Source organism: Juglans regia, chromosome 10 (assembly GCF_001411555.2).
Source record: "Juglans regia cultivar Chandler chromosome 10, Walnut 2.0, whole genome shotgun sequence".
NCBI lineage: Eukaryota > Viridiplantae > Streptophyta > Magnoliopsida > Fagales > Juglandaceae > Juglans > Juglans regia.
The window spans coordinates 2,209,850-2,233,861 of record NC_049910.1 but is presented as its reverse complement, the minus strand read 5'-3'; the positions used below and the strand labels follow the sequence as shown (position 1 = coordinate 2,233,861).

The 24,012-nt window shown below is 33.7% G+C and overlaps 2 protein-coding genes across 6 annotated transcripts; both read left to right on the top strand.

Moving 5' to 3' along the window:
- The first annotated feature begins 10,762 nt into the window (after positions 1-10,762).
- On the top strand, positions 10,763-14,624 carry LOC109018076 (pentatricopeptide repeat-containing protein At2g13600-like). Of its 5 annotated transcripts, none has more exons than XM_019000268.2 (3): positions 10,763-13,510; positions 13,798-14,005; positions 14,218-14,624. In XM_019000268.2, the coding sequence occupies exon 1, from the start codon at positions 10,840-10,842 to the stop codon at positions 13,060-13,062; it is 2,223 nt and encodes a 740-aa protein (XP_018855813.1). In that variant the 5' UTR covers positions 10,763-10,839; the 3' UTR covers positions 13,063-13,510; positions 13,798-14,005; positions 14,218-14,624. The 5 variants fall into 5 exon arrangements, with proteins under 5 accessions (XP_018855813.1, XP_018855816.1, XP_018855814.1 ...); XM_019000271.2 differs by lacking the exon at positions 14,218-14,624 and having other exon boundaries at positions 10,763-13,124; positions 13,273-13,510; positions 13,798-14,208; XM_019000269.2 differs by lacking the exon at positions 14,218-14,624 and having other exon boundaries at positions 10,763-13,466; positions 13,798-14,208.
- A 5,235-nt stretch (positions 14,625-19,859) lies between these two features.
- LOC108984718 (glutaredoxin-like) lies at positions 19,860-21,644 on the top strand. The gene is made up of 4 exons (XM_018956761.2): positions 19,860-20,026; positions 20,138-20,226; positions 21,214-21,312; positions 21,425-21,644. The coding sequence occupies exons 1-4, from the start codon at positions 19,971-19,973 to the stop codon at positions 21,502-21,504; spliced, it is 324 nt and encodes a 107-aa protein (XP_018812306.1). The 5' UTR covers positions 19,860-19,970; the 3' UTR covers positions 21,505-21,644.
- The last annotated feature ends 2,368 nt before the right edge of the window (positions 21,645-24,012 follow it).

Here is a 24,012-nt window from a genome sequence, read left to right as displayed (position 1 = left end):
CTTTGTCAAAGCAGGAATTTTGTCCATTTTTCCTTTACTTGGCACGCCTTTGAATGCAAGTGCAACTTTGTAAAAAAACTTTTTTTCTTTTTAGGTTTGGTGTGCTGGAAGGGAGACATCATTTTCAGGTCAACAATACATTTACGGTGGGCTCAATTATTTTACAATTTTTTATAAATATATTTAAATTTATCTTAATATTTAAATACATAAATTCATCTTAAACTTCACAAAATTCACTCAATCATTTCAACTCATTACTATTTATAAAAAAAAAAAAATCAACTCAACTCAATTGCTTAATATCTCAACGCAACCTTATTGTTTGTGTCTTTGCATTCATTGTAATAACTTTGGAAATCAGTGCCACATTATGAGAGGAGATGGTGTTGCGTGCATCAATGATTTTGTGTCTTATTCTGAGGGCAAATAACTCTCTCTCGTTCCCAATTCCCTATATGATACAAACAATCTAAAAAAAAAATATTCAAGAATCGTAAGTAAAACTAATCAAAATACAATTACAAAGTTTTGACAAAAAATATAAAGTGATTTGACATACTTTGAAGAAGGAAGATTAGAAGTAGAGGAGACGGAGGCCCATTTGTCATTGGATCGCTAGTACTCTCTCAACTGCTCGGCCAGATTCGACCGAGTTATATGGCTCTTCATCTCTCTCAAATCTTCTCCAACTTCTCTCTCAAGAGCTCAGATATCGTCTTCATTGTTCACAATAGAGACTCGACGGAGCCATCGACGATTTGAATAATGGAACGGAACCCTTTCTCACAACTTTCTTCCAATTTTAATAGTTTCTTATTATTTTTCTTAAAAATAAGAAAACGCCTCGCTCTCCTTCTCACAGAGTACTGAATCATTTTTCTTAAGCTCCTTTCAGTGGTGCCCTTAAACCACCGCGATTCACATTGTCGATGGAAGAAAAATAAGTGATGTGGAACGATCTTAACAGTTAGATCGTAAAGTGGGGTAAATTGCACATTAAATCTCCCTCTCTCTCTCTCCTTTTCTTCTTTTTTTTTTTCTACGTTTTTCTTGTTCTGGTAGTTTTTTTAAATGCTTTTATTTCATTAGAGTTTTGTTTTGTTTTTTTTTTGTTTTTTGTTTTTCTATTTTGTGTCGGTGCTGTGTGGGTATGATTTTTGTTGATTATATTTCTTTTCACTCTTTCGGATGTGAATTTGAATGATAGTTTGATTTTTTTTTCCCGTTTTGTGTAGATTTTTTTTATTTCATTTTTTTTTCTTGTTGGGTTTTTGTTCTCCATTTTTTTTTTTTGGATGTGAATCTGCTTGTTGGATTTCTGTTCGTCGATATTGACCATTTTTTGGAATCTTGAGGATTTTTTATTTTATTTTTTTCCGTTACGTGTGGATTTTTTTTTATTTCATTTTTATGCTTGTTGGGTTTTTGTTTCTCCATTTTTATTTTTATTTTTTGATTTGTCAATTGCTTGGATGTGAGTTTCTTGTTCATTCTTCTATGTATGGAGAGAAAATTTCTTTGATTCTTCTACTCGTTGTTTGTGAGAGATTCATCTTGGTTTTGGAGAACGCCAAAACAGAAGATTAAGCACTTAAAACACTCAATCAATTGGTGATTAAGCTTTTATTTGGTTGTTCTTGAATTATATTGGATCCACTCTTTTGGATAACAATTTGTTCCAAGAAGAATTAAAAACAATATTAATTCTTAAAAAGCTCCTAATATTGTATTTTTTTGTATGGAAAATCTGGAATGTTTTCTGTGGATTTCTAACAAAGGAAAGCCCCTGTATGTCATTTGATTCATTTAAGTTCTATGCATCAATTTAATAGTTAGCTCTTTTTTTTTCTCCATATTGAATGTAGTCTATCACTTGGAGGTCATGAGAACCTTGTGAATTGATATATTATGGTGTGGATCTTTGAGGAGAGTGGCACGGCCAAAGATCATCCCAGAAGTGAATCCGCTTACCATTACCCAACAAAAAAAAATTCAGAAAAGTGATATGTAAAAGGAAGACAATAAGCTTACTTTTCTTTTCTAACAAAATAATATTCGTAGCAAGTTTCCTCCTAGCTTCTTCGTGATTATTGAAACTGGTTATACCAGTGATCTTGTGTTCTGGTAGGCACACCCATTTGCAGATAATCCACCTTATTAGTAACTTCATGAGAATATGGTCAGTGTACTCCATGTACCACTATTTGACTCAAACGGGAGTTCCAGTCATACTTTTTTTTTTCTATTGTCTAGTGCCAGCATCCATCCTTTTTTAATACTTCAAAAGCCTTGGAAGGGCAGGCCACTCTCAAATCAACAGGTTAAATAAATAAAAAAATCCATATCATTGTAAACTCCATGATAAAGTCATCAGGAAATTTACTCATATCATTTCTGTTATTTTTCTTACACGGTTCCATTCACTTTTCAGGTTGTACCTTCTATAATAAATGGTGGAATAACAACTTTATACTTCTTCATGTGGGGAAAAAGCCTCAAATCATGTGGACCAGTGAGGTAGGTTTACTAATGCTTGGAAAAGATTTCAATTGAGTACTCTTGCACCATTTTACATTAGAGTCTATATATAAGAAAATAATTGTATAAGATTGCTTGAGCTTATGCCTAAATTGTAATTTTGTATTTTTCCATCAGTAAAAAATATTATAATTTTTATTATTTTGCTATCTTCTATTCAGAGTGTTTTTGTTAAGAACTCGAGAAACTTGAGTGGCTTTTGCAAACCATTCTAGATGGTAAAGACTCAATGAGCTTTAACTTTAAAATTATGAGCATATGCTCTCTACCTTGCTTTTTTCATGGATTATGTCTAGATCCTCTTTCCTAATTTCTATTTGTTGTGGAGAATTTGATATTTGCTTCTTCCTTCTTACATCACTTGATCTAAACTAGGCAAACGTCACTTTAGTGCATCATATGCAATATTTATTGCATTTAAAATTTTTAATGTAAATGTGGGCAATCAATAATCATTGCCGGATGTGGGCAGATTATAAATATTGTGGCTTCAGGGTCCTTGAAGACAGGAACGAGGTGAGGACTCAGGCCAACGCGTTTGACATTAATGAGAGAGGGAAAATGAGGGGGGTCTTGTTGGTTTGTGTCATGTGGACTTGTCTATTAGCGGCTGATGCATATCTTTTGATATTGTCCAAGTCATGTGCACCGGTACTGTTGTGAATGTTGTAAGAAAAGCTGCGCAAGAGTTGTAGAAATGAAAACCTTGTTAACTTGAAATATTGTTTCTATCATTTAAAGGTCAATCCCAAATTGGGCAAAATACAGTGAAGATGTTTACATGGACTTCTTTAATACACCATTAATAGCTTTAATCTTACCTTTTATTTTCTGAATGCTGGTTTTCTTGTTATACACGTGTAAAACCATGCTTATTTGTTATGGATTGTGGTAGTCTCAGCTTCTCCAACTTGAATGGTTGGATCTATGGGCCACTGCTTAATATTTATTTTTGGTAGTAAGTTGTCGAGACCTAGAATAACAGATAATATTCAAATTTTGCAAAATTGAATAATCTTGTGGGTATCTTGGAGAAGGTATTCATCTGTGTCTCCTGATTGTATTTATTTTAAGTGACTGACACTAAACAAAGTACCTACAAATGACCTTTGATTGATCTTAGGGAATTTGTTAGTCAACATAAAAGTCATCGTTGAATGAAAAATTGTATCATGTCTTCTATTACAATACATTTGAAACTTCAAAATAGATAAAATAAGAGTTGGAAGAAGGGAGAGAAGGTAACCATTTCATAAAACTAGGCAAACGTGCTCTGCACGTTGCTCCCGCCTAGTGTATATATATATATATATATATATATGGTACTAAAGAGATAAGACTTTTCTTATTATCCACACTGCATGCGTTCGATAATCACTGACATGGCCGGCTTTGAGCTGTGTTAATACAGCTTATGGAATATGTTCATGGAATTAAGTAATAATTCTAATTACTCTTTTCTTTTTCCTTACGTACAACTAAGATATGGACAATTTCATTTACAATAACTTTCTCTTCTTCGATCTATATTTTAACTTTGAAGAGATAATTATTTTGTAACTAATCAGACTAAAAAAGAAAGTATTCAAACGTATATCGTTAATTATGTGACAAATCTAATTTTTAATAACTTATTGTTGTTAGTTCTTCCTTAATTCATGGTTATTTAAAATCTAATTTTTTAATCTTTTTATAAATTAATAAGGTCAATCCTATTAAAAACTATGTATTTCACATATTTAAAAGTGTACATTATAATTTAATAGACTGAATTAGAAATAAATCTTTCTTCTTTAAACCGAAAATAATAACTATTTATCTTCTCGCCTAAATATTATATATATATATATATATATATATATCTCTCTATTGAGAAAGGGTTTTGTTAATGCATAAATTCGCACAATAGATTAGAATGGAGGAAATAGTTATTCTGTCCAAGATGACGATTCGAACGTTGATACAATATTCTTCGCGTTTATTCATATCAAGTCAATACGTTTCCGGATTTACATATATCTCATGGCCTCACATTTCTCTCAGTATAATAGAGGGATTTCGAGTTTTGAGAGGTTGAAAATAATGCCTCCTTTGAGAGAAGAGCTTTTGGAGCCACCGTGCATGGTGAAATCCGTGCATAGAAAAGTCGTAGAAAGCCTTTGAAGATTTGTAGAGAAATGTCGATGTGTTTACTTCGCCATAAAAAAACAGTTGAATTATCGCAATACATTCTCAATAGCCTAGAGATAGAATTCATAATTCTAAGCTCAGAAATGAAACTCTTAAACCATACACCATGTGAAATAACCTCAAAACAGGAGACGAACTCGACTTTCATATGGAAGTAGCAGTCAAGATTTGCTTGACACTCCTCCATGATACTGCTCCACCGACTATCATAAAAATATATCATGATGTTGATTTTCGTAAATCAGCACAACCAGCAAAGTCAGAATCTGAGTAATCAATTACTTCTAGATTGTTCGTCCGTTTATACATAAGCATGTAGTCTTTGGTTCCTTGAAGATACCTCATTACTTTCTTTGCAGCTCTCCAGTGGTCTACACCTGGATCACTCTGATATCGTCTCAACATTCCCACAAAAAATGCAATGTCAAGTCTTGTGTAGACCTGAGCATACATTAGGCTTCCAACAGTAGAAACATATGGAATGTTCTTCATTTGTTTCATTTCAAAGTCGTTCTTCGGGCATTGGTTCAAATTGAACCTATCACCTTCAATGGGAGCTACACTTGGTAAACAATTATTCATCCGAAATTTCTCTAAAACTTTATTAATATAGGTTTCTTGAGACAGACCTAAGATGCCTCGAAATCTGTCTCTATGGATCTTAATGCTAATGACATAAGTTGTCTCACCCATATCCTTCATATCGAAATTTTTAGAAATGAATTATTTCACCTCATGCAGCAAACTCTTATCATTGGTTGAAAGTAAAATGTCATTTACATATAAAACAAGAAAATAGATTTTACTCTAACTGACCTTCTAGTATATATATATTGATTCATAATGTCTTTTACAAAACTGAATGAAGAAATTACATTATGAAATTTCAAATACTATTGGCGGGATGCTTGTTTTAAACCGTATATGGATTTCTTGAGCTTGCAAACCAATTGCTCACCATCACTGAAGGGGAATCCTTCAGGTTGTTTCATGTAAATCTCTTTCTCTAGATCTTCATTGAGAAATGTCGTTTTCGCATCCATTTGTTATAACTCCAAGTCAAAATGGGCTACAAATGCCAAAATAACACGTAAGAAATCTTTCTTAGATACATGAGAGAAAGTTTTCGTGTAATCGATTCATTCTTTCTGAGTGAATCTCTTAGTAACAAGTTTTATCTTGTATCTCTCAATGATGTCCAATGAGTCTTTCTTTTTCTTAAAGACCCATTTACATCTAATGGTTTTTGCACCATTAGACAACTCAACAAAATTCCAGACTCTGTTACTCTTCATAGAATTCATCTCTTCCTTCATGACATTGTACCATAATTCTGATTCTTTACAACTCATGGCTTGTGAAAAGGACTCAGGATAATTTTTGGCTCCAATGTTGTAGTCGGATTCTTGCAGATACACAACATAATCATTAGGAATTGGTGATTTCTTTGGTCTAATAGATCTTATTAATGTTGTACCATCATCTTCCTGAGAAATATGTGGTTCAACTCGTTATTTAAAAGTTCTTGGCAACTCTTGAACTATCTGATCTACTGGAATGTCGTTAGCAGCTTGTGGAACTTCAACAATTGGTTGTTCAACACTAGCTTGTACTTGAGATGTGCTGTGATTAATAATCAATCTATCACTTGAGGTGGAATGTTGAGATTCTGAATGATCATTCTCAGAAACTATGTTTCTGGTTTGATCGCTCCTACTGATCAAGTTATTTTCAAAAAATTTTGTATTTCTTGATTTCACAATTTTAGTGTTGTGAGATGAACAATAAAATATGTAACATGTAGACCTTTCAGTATATCTAATGAAATATTCACTAATGGTCCTTAGGTCCAGCTTATACTCTTGTGGATTATAAACTCTCACTTCAAACGGGCATCCCCAAACGCGCATATGTCGCAAACTCGATTTCCAACATTTTCATAATTCAAATGGCGTTTTAGGAATAGCATTGGTTGGAACTCGCTTTAATATATACATTGTCGTTTTAAGTGCTTCAGCCCACAAGGATTTAGGAAGATTGGAGCTGCTAAGCATACTCTGCAACAAGTCCAATAATGTTTTGGTTTCTTCTTTCTGCTACACTATTATGGTCCGGTAAACCAGGCATGGTGTATTGGGCAATAATCGTATGCTCTTGAACAAAATTTGCAAATGGCCCAGGTGCTTGTCCATTCTCTGTGTATCTACCATAATATTCTCCACCTTTATTTGATCTCACTATCTTAATTTGTTTTCCGTATTGTTTCTCTACTTCAGCTTTAAAGATCTTAAAGGCATCTAATGCTTCGTTCTTGTTATGGAGTATGTAGAGATACATATATCGTGAGTAATCACTTATAAAAAGAGATGAAGTATCTCTGAGCATGTGAGTCCATGTCTGGACTACATATATCAATATATATGATCTCTAATATGCTCGAACTCCTATTGGCATATTTCTTTGACTTGTTGGTCTACTTTCCCTTTATGCAGTCTACACAAGTCTCAAAATCAATAAAATCCAGAGTATTAAGTACCTATTCATTTACTAATCTTTTAATTTTTTTTATGAAGATATGACCTAATATTTGGTACTATAATTTAGAGGAATCATCATTAATAACACATATTTTAGTGCCAGTGTGAACATGCATTGAATCATAAGTAGTATTGTTTTGTAAATTAATGCAGTAAAGACCTTCAAACAAAGTACATTCCCAACACAATCATATTTATAAAATAAAATGAAAGATGTTTCTGAAAAATTAAAGGAATATCCAAAAGGTACAAGCCTTAAAACTGAAGTCAAGTTTCTAGAAAAACTTGGAACATAAAAGGTCTTTTCTAACTATAAAACAAAACCACTACTTAAAGTTAAATAACATATTCCTATAGCTTCTACATGCGAGCTCATCTCGTTTCCTGATAAGATGTTTTGCTCACTTACTACTGGCTTCCTTAGGTTTTGCAAACCTTACAAAGAATTTGAAATGTGGATTGTTGATCCAGAATCAATCCACCATATATTAATATTGACATTAACCATATTAGATTCATAACAAACAAACGAGCTTTGGTTACCTTTGTCTACCAGCCATTTCTGAAATTTAGCACATTCCTTCTTCATGTGTTCCTTATTTTTACAGAATAAATACTTGAAATTTTTCTTGATATCAACTTAGGGAGGTATTTTACCTTTCTCTTTTTGATTGGTTTGAGATTTTTCATTTCCACGCGTTGCCAGTATTGCACTTTCTCCCAATTCCATCACCAGTCTCTATTCCTCTTGAACACACATGATCATTAGTCCATTAATCGACAATTTATCATTATGTGTATTGTATGAGATTTTGAACAGTTCGTATTGGTGCGAAAGGGTGTTCAGTATGTTGTTCACCAAGAAGGACTCTGACATTTCAATCTCGAGTTTCTTCAATTGAGCCACATTGTCCCTCATTTGTATGATGTGCCTGTGAACACCTTTTACAATAGTGAGCCTTTGGATGAGAACTTCATGATTAGGGTACTTGCTAGTGCCTTGTCTGAAGTGACAAATTGATCATCAATGACTTTCAGTAAGTCTTGGACCTTTTCATGCTGATCAACAAAACCACGAATACAACATAAATTTTAATCTTAATGAACATTACGTTGAGGCGATTAGATCGCTCTCATAGTTCATAAAGGGTGATGTTGGCTGTAGTACTTTTATCAGTGAGTGCTGATGGTTAGTCTTTCCTAATAGCATAGTCTATATCTCTCCACCATAAATGAAGAAGAACTATCTCATTCCGGATCTTATAGTTATATATTTTAAATTCAATGATATCACAACGAATATCATAGAGATTTGCAGGTTATACAACTGCATAAATTTAAAGATTATATGCTTATGTTAAAATTGAGGCCTAAATAAAATTTCATACTTTAACAATGTAAATCATACTTAAAAATTGAATCTGATGACATAAAAATTGCTTGTAGGCTAAATTTTTAATTCAAGCATATTCAATTATTCTTTATGATAGAATTTATCAAATTATTTACTTAATTCATAATTCTAAAAGGTATATTATGATTATAATTTGATAAATATATATATATATATATATTCTATCTTAGATTAAATTTTATGATAAAATTATCAAATTATTTAATTAATTTATAATTCATGTGGGTAAGTTATGAATAATTTGATATTTTATCCTAATTAATTATATAAATATAATAAAAATTCTTGTGGGATAAAATTTATTATATTAATTATAATTAATTACAATTAATGTCTAAATATTCTTTATGTAGTGATCCTAATCAATCATAATATATAATTTTATTTAATTAGAGATGTTGTGGCTATTCTCTAATTAATTAAAATTATATGAATCACTATATACTATTTCTTTTATGCATAAAAAGTAACTTAATATGAGACTAATTATAAATTACATAATTTTAACTAAAACTTACATATTATTATTATGCACAAAATATTTTCATAATTTAAGCATAAATATTGCATAATTAAAACTATAATATTATGCATAACATTTAATTTTATACTTTTAACTATATATACTCATCCATAAATTACATGTATTAATTTAGAGCATAAATAATCAATTCATACAAACTAAATATGAACATGGTTAATAACTTAGCACAATTTAATTATCCAAATTGCATATAATTAAACCAAATAAATGTTATAAGCATAAAAGATTGAGCAAAAATTAGACATATTTCCAAATAAATGCTTAAATTTGAAAAGTGGCATTTTTCAAAATATGCAGAAAAATGATATTTTTCAACTTTTGCTCATCTTCAACCTCCAGCTGGGTCAGTTTGACCCGTTTCAGACCCAACTCAAAAAAAAAAGTTTATGACTCTAAAAACTATGTTTTTAATCACAGAAAGCTTAGAAAAACAGTTTCCACATGATTTCTAATCTTATATCGAATCCAAATCGACCAAAAATCAAAATTTTATTTTTCAAAAAATTTTGGCCAAATCAGAGACAAACAGAGCATCTATATAAACACCAAGATAGAAATAAAATAGGTTATGATACCAAATGATAGCTTAATAACGATTCTAAAGTGTGGAATTAAACTCTTAATAAGAATAAAAAATTGAAATGCCTAAGAAACCATACCTCCGATTATTGATGGTTACTCACATTCTCTCGCTGTTTCTCTCTCGTTTTGGCACTTCCAAAACTCTACTCACTCTATTTAGATGTTGTAAGGCCGAAGAAGATTGAGTGATTGAGTTTGAGGATCAAACTGGAGTATTTATATCCAAGCTTTAATCAAATTTTTGGTGGCTACGTGTCAAGTGTTCCACGACTTCAGTTGATCATGAGAAATGTTACAACTGCTCTATGAACGTGGTGGATACATGGAGGGAAGTTGTGGACCACTTCAAGAGTTCTCAAGAAAAAGGGAGCTTAAGACCCGTTCCCACGAATGGGTCTCCATTAGAAACGATCGTGGTCTGTTCACGACCAAAGAGCTAACATTTCATTCATTTGAGTGATTGAGTTTTACTTGACTTATAAAGTCTTTTTCTTTTAGGAATCTGAGTCAATTTTTCTTATCGCTTCTTGATCTTATCGCTGGGTTAAACTATTGACTTTATCTATTCTCTTGCTAGTAAAGATAGGTTTTCAACAGGTTAGATCTAGTTTCGTTTGTTTTTTAAGATGAGATGATATAATATGATATGAGTTGAGATTAAAATTGAAAATTGAATAAAATATTATTAGAATATATTTTTTAATATTATTGTTGTTTTGAGATTTAAAAAAACTAAATTGTTTATTTTATTTTGTATAAAAATTTAAAAAAATTGTAATAATTAGATTAGATGTATTGTGAAAACAAACTACGCTTGAATCAACTTTAGCACTAACAGGCCTTTTAACTATTTCTTTTTTCCCAAATAACAAATAGCAAGATTTGGATTTGCTTTCCTCAACGATGGATCTGTTGAAAATTGAAATAAATAACTGTGAGCATGGAATGATTAAATTTGCTTCTAAAATGAATGGTTCGTACGATATTATTGGAGTCCAAACCTCACACAGGTCTCCGATTTTATCGTTAAAATGTCTCAAGCTATGAAACCGGCATGGCTATATGCCATTAGCCCAAGAAAAAGTTTCCACGCCTATGTAGAATCATGTGTCTCTCTTTTGAAAAACCTCACCAGCAAAAGCTTGTTCACTGACGGAAGTGTCATTCATGGGCATTTGATCAAGATGGGTGTTTCTTCAGACAGATATATAGCCATAAGACTTCTAACGATGTACCTCAACGGCAGAAAATCTCATGCAGCTGATGAAATTGTTAAGGAGTTTCACAGGTTTGATCTTGTCGTGCATAATTGCTTGATCGGTGCCTATGTTAAGTGGGGAAATCTTGATGGTGCTCGCTGCCTGTTTGAACAAATGCCCGAAAGAAACGAAATCTCGTGGACCGCACTGATATCGGGTTTCATGAAATATGGAAGAGTCGAAGAATCAATGTGGTACTTTGAGAGGAACCCATTTCAGAATGTGGTTTCTTGGACTGCAGTAATTAGCGGGCTTGTGCAAAATGGGTTTAACATTGAAGCTTGGAAGTTTTTCGTGAAGCAGCTTGAATCTGGGGTCAAGCCAAATGACGTTACTTTTACTACTGTTATTAGAGCCTGTACAGGCTCTGGTGAATTTAGATTGGGAATGAGTGTTTTGGGGTTGATCATTAAAGATGGCTTTGAACACCATTTATCGGTGTGCAATTCGATAATCACATTGACCTTGAGGATGGGTGAAATCAATTTGGCTAGGAGAGTATTTGATCAAATGGAAAAACGAGACGTTGTTTCTTGGACTGCAATCATAGATATGTACGTTGAGATGGGGGACTTGGGGGAAGCACGTCGAATCTTTGACGAGATGCCTGAGAGAAATGAGATATCCTGGAGTGCAATGATCGCAAGGTACACGCAGAGCGGTTATCCTGAAGAAGCGTTGAAGCTCTTCTGTCAGATGGTTCAACACGGGTTTAACGCTAATACCTCTTGTTTGTCTAGTGTTATTAGTGCATTGGCCAGTCTCAATGCTTTTCGAGCGGGGATGAACGTTCATGCTCATGTCATCAAGATTGGGATTGTTGAAGATGTCTTCATCGGTGGTTCTCTACTTGACTTCTACTGTAAATGTGGAAAACTTGAATATGGTCGTTTGGTGTTTGATTCAAATTTGGAGAAGAACGTGGTCTCATGGAACTCTATGATTGGTGGGTATAGTCTGAATGGACAGATGGAAGAAGCGAAGGCGTGGTTTGATGACATGCCCGTGCGAAATATTATCTCGTGGAACACTATGATTGTTGGTTACACAGAAAACAAACAATTTGATAAAGCGTTTGAAGTACTCCATGAGATGCTTTTGTCGGGGGAAGTCCCTAACGAGTCCACCTTCTCAAGTGTACTTCGCGCATGTGCAAGCATAGCCTCATTAGATAGGGGCAAGAACCTCCATGGGAAATGCATGAAACTTGGATTTCAATTTGATATTTTTGTGGGTACTGCCCTGATTGATATGTATGCAAAATCTGGTGATGTTGAAAGCTCAAAGCAGGTCTTTAACAGAATGCCAAAGAAGAACGAAATTTCTTGGACTGTGATGATTCAAGGGCTTGCAGAAAATGGTTTTGCCGAGGAATCTCTTACTTTGTTTGAAGAAATGGAAAGAACTTCACCTGTTGCTCCCAACGAGCTCATGCTTTCTTCGATTCTTTTTGCTTGTTCACACGCCGGTTTGATTGATAAAGGACTTGGGTACTTCGATTCAATGGAGATGGTTTATGGTATAAAGCCAAAGGGAAGACACTACACCTGCATGGTGGATATGCTGTCTCGAGCAGGACGTCTGTCTGAAGCTGAAGAATTTATCAAATCCATGCCATTTCAGCCCGAAATTAATGCATGGAAAGCTCTATTGAGTGGCTGCACTGTATATAAAAACGAGGAGATGGCAGAAAGGACAGCTAGGAAGCTCTGGGAATTAGCGCAGAAGAACTCTGCAGGTTATGTATTATTGTCAAGTGTTTATGCTGCAGCTGGTAGATGGACAGATGTTAGGAATATTAGGAAGCTGATGAGGGAAAAAGAGTCGAAAAAGAGTCGTGGCTGTAGTTGGGTAGAGCTGAAAAATCATGTCCATTCTTTTCACTCGGAAGATGGAACTCACTCTCAGTCGGATGAAATTTATGAAATTTTAGAATTGCTGAGATCGGAAATGCCCGTCCGTAATAAGGTTTATTCTCAAGTCGAATCCTTTTAGCAAATATGCAAAGGACTGAATTCCAAGGCTACGTGAGATGTCGCCATGGTGACTAGAGGCAGGTACATGCGTTTCGTGGTGTTGGAAATTTTGTCCAAAGTTCTCACGCCATGTTCGCTACTTTGGCTCGAGACATTTGGGCTAGAATCTTGACCCTTTGGCTACACGCGTCCTCGGTGCTCAATGACTTTTTCTATAATTTTCATGCAGAACCTCACGCATGACATGTACGCAATTAAGCCAAAGATCCTGTTTCCTACCTTTTTGCTACACTACGTATTCTGCTCGACAGCAGATCAACACCACCGATCTATTTAACTCGGTGGAATTTAACTGACTGTCCAGATTCATCACTTGGGAATTTTTCAACCAGTTCTCCCGCATTTTCCTTAACTTTGTTCGTGGTATGCTCTCTCTCTCTCTCTCTCTCCCAAGGTGACAATCGGAGGTATGTAATCCCTCAAATTCATCTGTAATTCAGTTTGGAAATGAAATTGTGATTCTTCCTTTGTTTTAAACGGGGAAACTGAGAATATTATAAAACAATTGTGTTTTTCTGAGAAACGAAGACTCAAATATTTAGGCAATTAAGCTAAATTGTTGGCATGAGGCTTGGTTTCGAGAGCATAAAATGCTTCTAGACAACTTTAAATTTAAGATTACACCCAAAAAAGAAACTTTATCTGAAGTACTCGTATTTTTGTTTGGAATTTCACCAGATTCTTTTTTTAGCAGTGTACAAAATACAAATGGCTGCTCATAACGTAGCTCGTGGTGCACGTCATGGTCCGAGTCTAATTAAAGAGATCGTCTATGGGATAAGCCTTAGCCTCATGGCTGGATACCTTTGGAAATTGCACCATTGGAATAGCCGGAGGAAGTACAATGAATTCTACGATCTACTTGAGAGGGGTGAAATCAGCGTTGTGGTGGAAGATGAATAGTACGTCTCTTATATCATGTTTTGTTGCTGTATATCATCTGGTTTCATATTCTTTTTTTTTTATTTTTTTTCTCATCTCTCTCTCTCTCTCTCGCAAGACTCTCTCAAGAGCTAGGACATGCATTTCTGTATTATAATGAGATGTACATGCACCAGATGTAATTATCTCATCTCATCGATGTGATCTTCTTTGGATGTCTATGTCTTTTCAGTGCTGTTCAATTTCTAAGGTTGGCCCTGAATGAGTTTTAAATGGTCCCGACTACATGAACGGCAAAGACAAATATTGCTGCAGAAACCATAAATGTACGTACTATGCTGCACAATTTGATTGTGAAAGGTGCATGCATGTCGTGTACAATCACAAAGATATATAATGGGAGCGCATCTTAGAACCTGAATCTAAAATATTGACGTGGATTGGGGGATGGTAGATGATTAGAAGCTAAGTCAAGAGTTTTGATCTTACAAACCTATATCATGATGATCAGAAAGAAAAATGAGTTAGCAAAGGGCCTTGGATTGCTCTAATTTCCAAGCACAACTGGTTAGGAAATAGAGACACGAGCGGCAATCCTTTCACAAAGGGCCTTTTCTCATATTGTAAGTACTATTGGAGTAGTCGATCGGTTTTCTTTTGCTTATCCTTTGCTCCAAACTTGCATTTTCTTTTTCTGTCATGGTTTAATTAGGATCTGCCCATTATAAAGAGAGATGGAGAGAAAAGAGAGAGAGGGTTTAACGTTTTAATTTTACCCAATAAAAATCCAACACGCACCGGAAAACCAAAAATATGGAAAAAGATTTTGGGCTACACTGTCACTGCAATAGGTGATACTTGTAGCGTTGGGCCGAGTCTCTGTAACATTGGGTAGAGTGCTTCTTTCTTCAAAACTAAAAATAGTCAATTAAGTTAATAAATGTTTAAAACGACAGAGTAAAAATCAACTTCGGGCAAGCTACCTACCATATAGTCTTCAACTCAAGTGGCCATCAAGGAATTCCAATAAAGTAGATTTTGGAGTTATTATATTTTGAATTGAGTAACTCTATTTGAAATATTTTATACACAGTACAATCCACGTATCATAATTTCTTTTCGTTTAAGAGAAATGATTTATATAAATTTTAAAATAAATAAGTCCTGCAGTCTCCTGCTCCACAATTTGAAAGTATAAAAAAATATTATTTTTTAGTGAAATCTACTTTTTTATAAAATGACAATATGTAACTTGTCTATTTAAAACTTGTAACTATTACTCATTGTACAAATCATAAATAGATAAGTTTCTTGTAATTTTTTTTATAAAAAAATGGATCTCGGATTAAAAAGTGTAAAAAAACTTATTTTACTTTTTTTATAATGAGACTTATTTATTTGAAACTTGTAACTAATATTACTCGTCATTTCAATTGTAATATTTGATTTGTAAGACTTCAATTTTAAAATTTTTGTTTCAAATAGTAAGTCTTTTACTACCTGTATTATCCAGACCATAAATAAATTTTTTCTACATATTGGCATACTTTAATCGTCGTTGTTTGTATTTTTTTTTTTTTTGGGATAGTTTACACTATAATCAACAACTGATAACCTTAACTTAATGCATGATTATATTATTAATTATTAAGCGTGCAAAATATAAAGAAAAAATCTACACAACATCTACACATCATATTTTTTTAATTTTTTTTTATCAAATATTTAATATATGAATAATGAATATAAGAATTGAATTAGTTTAAAAAGAATAAATTCAAAAAAAAAATTTAATATTAAAAAATTTAAAAATTTAATATGTAGAGATCAAATATAAATATTCCTTACTATTACGTAAAGTACAAACATATACATAAATGATAAAAGCCATGATAAGCTCTATACCTTCGAGATCTTAACCCAATAACATCCTTATGAGGTGAAATAGTAGGAATTAAATGCCACGAAGCAGGAAATAGGTTAATTAATATTTGGTGGTTCTGATGCATGTCCTCTTTTTATCTGCTTTTCACCAGAGTGCATGGGCAGCCAGCAGTAATCCCAAGGACCAGCTATTACACATGATCCCACGTGCATATATCTGCAAGCTAACAGATGGAGCTGATCATCCTAAAACTGGCATATAATATATATATATATATATATATATATACTTGAAATTAGTGATACAGAGACATATATATAGGCACAGATGTCTTACGTACAAATGTGATAACAGTACATTGGTTGCTCAGAATATTTTCGAGTTTGCTCATACAAAAGATTCTCTGTTAGACTGACAGTAACAAAACAGGGCAGTGATGATCAGTATTTGCAAGTACTCGAGAGTCCAAACAAAGCTTAAAGCCCATTTTGTTGCTGATACTTCTTGTCCCCACTCCGTGCACCGACTGTTCACATTCCCCATTCTATTTACTGTTTGATCATCGTGTTACGTGTACGTACTACTACTTTCTAATCTTATTGGGGTTTGTACAAGGCAAAGAACAGAATTAAATGATGGGTTTGCAAATTAAATCTTTGCCCGCTTGGCACTAAACTGGAATGGAAATACATTCTACACAAAAAAAAAAAAAAAATAGTTTGCCGGCATCCCATAAACGCTCGCAATTTGACAATAAATGCCGGTAAAAAAGTAATATAAATGCCGGCAAATGGCCCTTTTCTTTTGTAGTGATTGCTTGTTCTATACACATGCAGCTTCCATGTTTTACGTGCATGCATGACCTAATTGTAAAGCAAAATTGGCATTCACATGCTGCAAGTGTTGCACAAACCGAGGAGGTGCTAAATGAGGAGTTGCTATATATTGCAGAACAAAAGCATATTGTTTATATAAGGGGAAAGTTCTGTCTCTCTAATGGCTTTATTATGAGAGTGGTCACTGTCCTTTCTGCTGGCGACTACAGATCATAATCTATTTCAGCATGCAGTGGAAAGATAACATAAGAAAATCCTCCCCTGTTACGATTTTTATTACATGGAACAAAAGAGATTTTGCTTTTGTTCTCGTGTTTTCAACAGACTGAAAGAGAAGCTGGCTCTTTCTTTTGTCTGTGTTGCTTAATGTCCTCTTCTTCCAGTACTACTTTTCCAATCAAATTGCCCTCTCAATCAGTTCAGAGATCACCAGATCAGAGCAAGCTGCTTTTTTGAAGCATAGTATTTTCCAACTATTTAGTTTACCAGCTGGCCTGACTCCTTATGATCAGAAACAAAAATCGTCTCACTCGAGGGTTCTTTATGGTGTACGTGGTTATTCTCTCCTCTTTTACTCTCATAATTTAAATCTGTTGATCTTTATTTTTTGTCATTCTCTTATCCTTTGTCCTTATCTTGGGTGCCTGCAGTGAAGAATTGAACCATGCATTAACCCGTTCTTCGTAGTGCCAAATCAGCACCGGCGCCAACAACATTGAAGACAACTGCTTGGGTTTATGCGAATATTAGTTGCCTTCATATGCCTAGTCATCATCAATCGATCATGAAAATTCGAACTCATTTGATCGGTTGGAAGATGCGTCTTGCTTTTGAGTTTTGAAACTTCGAGGATGTCATGAGATGGATCACATAATAATATCTTAATTTTAGAGGCTAATGATGAAAAATGACAAGGATCAAATTATGGGTCTTTGAATATACATATTTCACATCTAAGTCTCCGGTACTTCAGATCATATTTTTGCAAAATGTGAAGCGAAAAATCTAAAGAAGTTTCTTGCATGGGACGAGGATCATTTGGGTTGGTCTTCCATGAGAGGTCGAAGTTCATCCCTTGGTTGAGAACTTACTTGGGGAGCTCCCCTGTTCATTACTACATTCTATTTAGACATACAAATTAATGCAAGACAGAATAAATTAAAGAACTCTAATCCTTTTCCAGTGACGTTGATCTTGTTAATTTGGCGTGTATTTGACTACTTTATTTCTTGCACTTTGCATTGACTGGAAGCTGTATGGAATTCATCCAAAACAAATACAAAACTTAGTGAGAAAGAAAGATCGAGTACATGAATTCCAGAGAATTAACGTGCAGGCATTTTACACCATACATGATGATTACAACGAAGAGTACTGAGCTCAAAAGTTGGCCATCGGAATCGTTTGCTGAAATAGGAGTAGTTTAATTTTAACCATATATAGTACTTCTGGTCACATTTCTCCAACCTCAAGCCTCAACACTCAGTAAGGCTTGCCAACTACATTTTGAACATGAATATTGTGGTCAAATGCTGCGAATTACCTCACCCCGGCTCATAAGTTGTGAAGTGGATTTGCACCATTTGGTGTCACTCTTTTCTGATCTTCGGCGACATGGCCGTCGTGTAATCTGAAGCCATGGCTGGAAACCCTTCTGTTGTTGAAATTATTGTTGTTGAAGCCGCCATTAATGCTGCTGCTGCTGCTGCTCCTCTTCCATATCTTAAAAGACATGTTTTCTGAACGTGGAAAACCCTGCAAATTGGCCCTAACGCATAGCAAACTCACTCCCAGAAGCATGACGATATAGACAAGTGTTGTAATACGGCGTCTCATTTTTTTTTTCTCCTTGCATGAAAGGTTTTGCTTTGAGAAAGTGGTAAGATGGAGTTAAGGAAAAAGGCCCTTATGAAAGAGGCATTCTGTGTGTTTTCTCCGGCACTTCACTTGGAACCTATTAAAAACTTAAAAGGAAAATAAGAAATATACTTTAAAAAAAACTTACTTCTACGTGTCAGTTTTTAATAAGTTAAAAAATCATGAAATTTAAATTAAAAAAAATTAATAAAATGAATATTGTAAGTAAAAATTTAATTACATATATTAGTGCTCAAACTTAAAATGATTTCCTCTAGACAGGTTCCAAGGATTCATCAATGCAACTGGGAGCTATGCGTGCCACGTCACACGTGTCCCAATAAACTATGGAGTATTTTGGATAGAATTATGTTATCTACAGTTATTTTTATCATGCACTTCTTATACACTCTATAGATATAACTGGCCAAAATTATTATTTTATATTAAAAAAAATGATGCAGTCAATTATATTAATAGAGTGTACAAAAAATACGTAAAAATAATTACACATAAAATTTTTATTTAGATATAATCTTTTTGCTTTTCCCATTTTTACTTTTTTTATAATCATTAATGATCCCTTAAACAAAATCATAAATCTATAATTAATTTGTAACTATTTTAGAACTCTATTTAGAATGAGGATAGTTACATAAATATGAGATTATTTAATCTACAAGACTACAATTCTATTTAAATAACGTTCAATTGTATCTTATCACATCTCACAACGAAGGTATGTAATTAGAGTAATCATACATGTACAATTATTTTTACAACTTTTTATATAACCATGTTTTGAAATGAAGATATTTATGAAAAGTGATGTTATTTTTATAAGTTAATTCACAAAAATGTCCCTCATTTAAAATATAGTTATACAAAAGGTTGTAAAGAGTATTGTATATCTATCATTTTCCATGTAAATTATACCCCCTATTGAATCTTATGCATCTTATGCTATATATATATTTATATCAGTTACAAAAATTGATTTTTGAGATTTTAATTGAAGCGTTATGAAATTGATGCGATGCCATAACAAAGAGTGAACAAAAACATAAAAAATCTTTTTCCCAAACAGGCAGTAAATGGGCTGGGCCTTGTTCCGTAGGTTTTCTTTCAGAATGGATTTAAAAACAATGTTTGATTTACAAATAAATTTTTATGAAGCCTTTGATCGCTTTGCTAAACTTAGCCTTGGATGGGCCCACCAATACCCAGAATTCGGAAACAAACGCCTGAGTCACGGATCGTCGAGGCCCGCTACGGTCCGAGATGATTTATCAGTCCGTATCTTCTATTCTATACTACACGCGGAAGGCACCAAAAATTGGAAATACCAGTGCTCGTTCCCTCAGATACTGTGCGAGTGATTTTACGAAGAGCTGTTGTTTTTGAGAAATGGCGTTGCCGAAAGCCAAGGAGATCGTTACGGCCAATCCCGTTGTCGTTTTCAGGTCCCTATCTCCCTGTCTCTTCTTCTACGAAATCTTTTCCTTTTGATTTTATGGCTATATATATATATTATGTAGAAGATGGATATTGATATCGGGGTTTGTGATTTACAGCAAGACTTACTGTCCGTACTGTGCGAAAGTGAAGCAGCTGTTGACTCAAGTAGGGGCCACTTTCAAGGCTGTTGAGTTGGACTCTGAAAGTGAGATCTGATGCGCTTATTTATTTATTTATTTGTTTTGTTTTTTTTTTTTGTTCTTGAATGATTGAATCTAATGGTTTTATGTCGTTTTATTTGTTGGAGAAAGCATAACTGTTTCTGAAAAAGGCGTCGGAACTGGAATTGATTTGGTTATTTTATATTCGCCATTGTAGCAGCTGCGATAATCTTAAATTCTAACTGCAGTCGAATTTGGAATTAAATCCAATTCTTTGTAGACAATAATTCTCTAGACGCAATTCTCCTAGCCACATACGATCAATGCGATATTACCGTACTTTTAGCCTAGTGGATTCATCTTGCTTTAAAAGCTTTTGAATGTGTGTATGCACATGAAAAGTAAGGATCTTATTTGATTCTCATGGTTTTGTCAAACTCCAGCAGTGAGGATTGGGTGTTAGCGTAAGCTATACTTTTTATTCTTGAATGATGATATATACAAGTCCAAATATATAAATCTCGCTCCTGCTTTTTGGATCCCATGAAAAAGTGTGAAAAATTCGTTTTTTCTTGATGGTTCCACTTTTTTATAAGAGATTTGCGCAATGTTTGTACATTTAGAATTTGTTCCTAGCATTACTCTTTATTCTTATAACCGAACATCAAAGCTCTTGATCGCCTTTTGTATTCATTTGAATCATGATCATCTAGATTTTCAGCAGAAATGCCGCATTGGGGTTCCAAAAATCCAAACTAGTATTTGATTACAAATAGGGTTCCCAATTTTTTGTATCTCATAATTGTTTGTTGAGACTAAAAAAATCCGAACTATTTGATTAAAAATTGTGGTTAGGATATTGAGAGTTCTACTTTGTAGATATCTTGGATTGGTAATTTATATGATTACGAATCTTTGATCCACTTAGCTCATTAATTACAAAGAGCACCTCTGTAAAAATATGATAAAATTTAAAAATTGTGCAAATTGATGAATAACTTCTTGTCTATGTTATATATGATGTCTTGAAGTTGATGGAAGCGAGATACAGTCAGCTCTGGGTGAGTGGACTGGACAGACGACTGTGCCCAATGTGTTCATAGGCGGGAACCACATTGGTGGCTGTGACAGTATGATCTTGATCCCTTAAAAATAGACTATAGGCTTACTGATATCACATTCATATGATGTTTCTTTTGGGTCTCCATGCTTAAAGATTCTCTTCTATTCGATCTTTTGCAGCAACTACAGCCATGCACAAGGAGGGAAAGCTGGTTCCTGTGCTGACAGAAGCTGGAGCTGTTGCTAATACTTCTGCTTAAAGAAATTTAGTTATGTGGGCTATGAATAAAAGTTTAATAAGTGCCCAGTTTTATGGCGTTCCTGTATTATCCGTCCAATTTCTTCGCAAACTTAAACTGCATAGAATAATGATAGAAAAATGCTACTCTGCCTCCCCAAACGTACCACTCGTTGAATTTTTTTTCTTTTTCTTTTTACTGAATGACGACAGAAGTGATTTTAAGTGTATTGATATATTTTTTTATTTTTTAAAAATATTTAAATACATTAAAAAAATGTGAATAGAAAAATGAAAAAACAAGAAGTTGCTTTTGCAACTAGCGGTAACACCAAGCGGTATTACTCGGACAGCAGAGTAGCACCGCTCGTAATGATATACTTTCGACTTTTTTACGACTCTTTTATAACCAATATGCAGCCATCCCATAAAAAATGAGTTATCTTGGTCTGAATATTTGAAGTTTACATAATTATCTTTGAATTGTAAATGAAAGAGTTGTAGATATTTCATTGTTCTTTGATATTTTCTTAAGTTCATGGTGTGTAGAGTATATGATCTACATCACTTAAATGGTAAGATTTGATTGTAAGATTTAAATTTTAAAATTTTTCTTGCAAATTAAATTATGTAATGTAAGCACTTTACTTGGTTCAAATAGAATTTTTCATTTTCTTTAATGGCTTTGAAAGTTGTCTGCTTGTCTATTTTGTTTTTGCCTCTAGTTCATTGTGGGGGTGTATGGAGTATGTCATTAGCCTCCTTGATATATTTTCTAAGCTAGGAAATTTTGCTATCTGTTTTAAATATATTTTCTCTCACCTTCTTCCTTTCCCATCTGTAGTCACAAGTCCAGAAATTTTACTCTGTTGTAAATCACCTTTTATATATGGGACTTAAAATGTACTTACTATTATTCCTTGACATTTTTCGTTCCATTATCATTCTTTAAGGAAAGAATAATTCCTGAGTCAAGCTGATATACTTTTCCTTATTTAAAACTGATATGATAAAGGAAACCATTTTGACAACAAATAAAGCTTAATATGCACACAATTAATGCAAAGATGCCGTAGCAGGGAAAATGCATCAGTGCCATCAACAAGTACCTGTAATTTGGTGACAAACAGAAATAGATTAGATAACATTTAATCCATCCGGCTGTGTATGTGTTTGCTACAAGCAAAGAAAGTTAAGGTAAGGATACAAAATTACAAATACCAATGGTATATTGTATAATTATGATTAAGTCATGGCTTAATCTATTTGGTTTAAGTTGGAGTAATGATTTATGTGTAAAAAATGCTCACATCTTGAAGTTGCTTTTGAGCACACCCACTTTAACCACAAGAATGCACGAGTATAGTGCTTCGACAATGGATCGAACAGTTTCATCTAGAACTCCATGTTTTAAGGAAAATACTTTAGTCACAAAAAAATTATACAAAAGTAAACTCACAAACTGATGTGACTTGATATAGTATGTCAGATTGTATAGTTACTTTTATTATAAAGTAGATTTAATAGATTCTATGAAGTCACATCAGTTTGTGAATTTACTTTGTGTAATTTTTTTGTGTCTGTAGCAGTTCTCATAGTTCCTAATAAAATTTGTGGCTGTCTTAAAAAACCGAAAAAAAAAAGAAAAAAAGAAGAAGATAAAAGTTTTTGAACTTGGCTGACTAGTGGCAAACCAAATACCATACCTGCATGAAACAAGGTTCACTTGCTTAAACAATTAGCATAAACTGCAAGTATAAACATTTATAAACAATCCTAATCTGGTATATCTAAGGTTGATGAGATATCTCATGGGGCCTGACTGTGATGGGATGTGTGATATAAATTTGAGATAGCATACCATAGTGGAGCATATGGTGACGAAAGGTCAAGAAAGGGGGTATGGCCACCTGCACAAAAGTGAATTATCAGTACTTTTCAATAAAACCAGTTAAGTCTTGGTACGAGAATATACAGAACATAAGCATTACCTAATTGAGACAAAAATATGAAAGATCAACTGGAAAAGGACAAAAGCACCCGTCCAAAGAACAAAAAAAGAAATCCGGAATAGGGTGGTAGTATCAGAAGAAACCTCTAGCCGCATCCTGCTAAAGAAATCATGATATACTCAACTGATTCTTGTAGTGCTTAGCCTGGTCTGAAGTTACACTTTTATTTGAGGAGCAAAAAGAACCCCAGGCCATCAATAAGGGTACTCTTTTCTCGTAATTTAAGAAAAAAATGTTAAGTTTTCCATCGTTTGGCTTCTAAGTGGAATCATGATACGCAAAAGCAAACAAAGCAAAAAACCTTGGCTACTTCAGTGGAAGATTTCTCCTTTATAACCTTTTGCATTGTATTGTTCTTGCGTATTTGATTTTGTTGCGTTTTTTTAATGCAAGATCAAGCTGCGGGCTTTAGCTCGAGTGTAATTGAATTGTATTGCATGCTATCCAAGAAAGCGAAATGAGTTGCATTCCCATGCATGTGAACTGCTGGTTTGAGAAATTTATCCATCTTGTGCGAG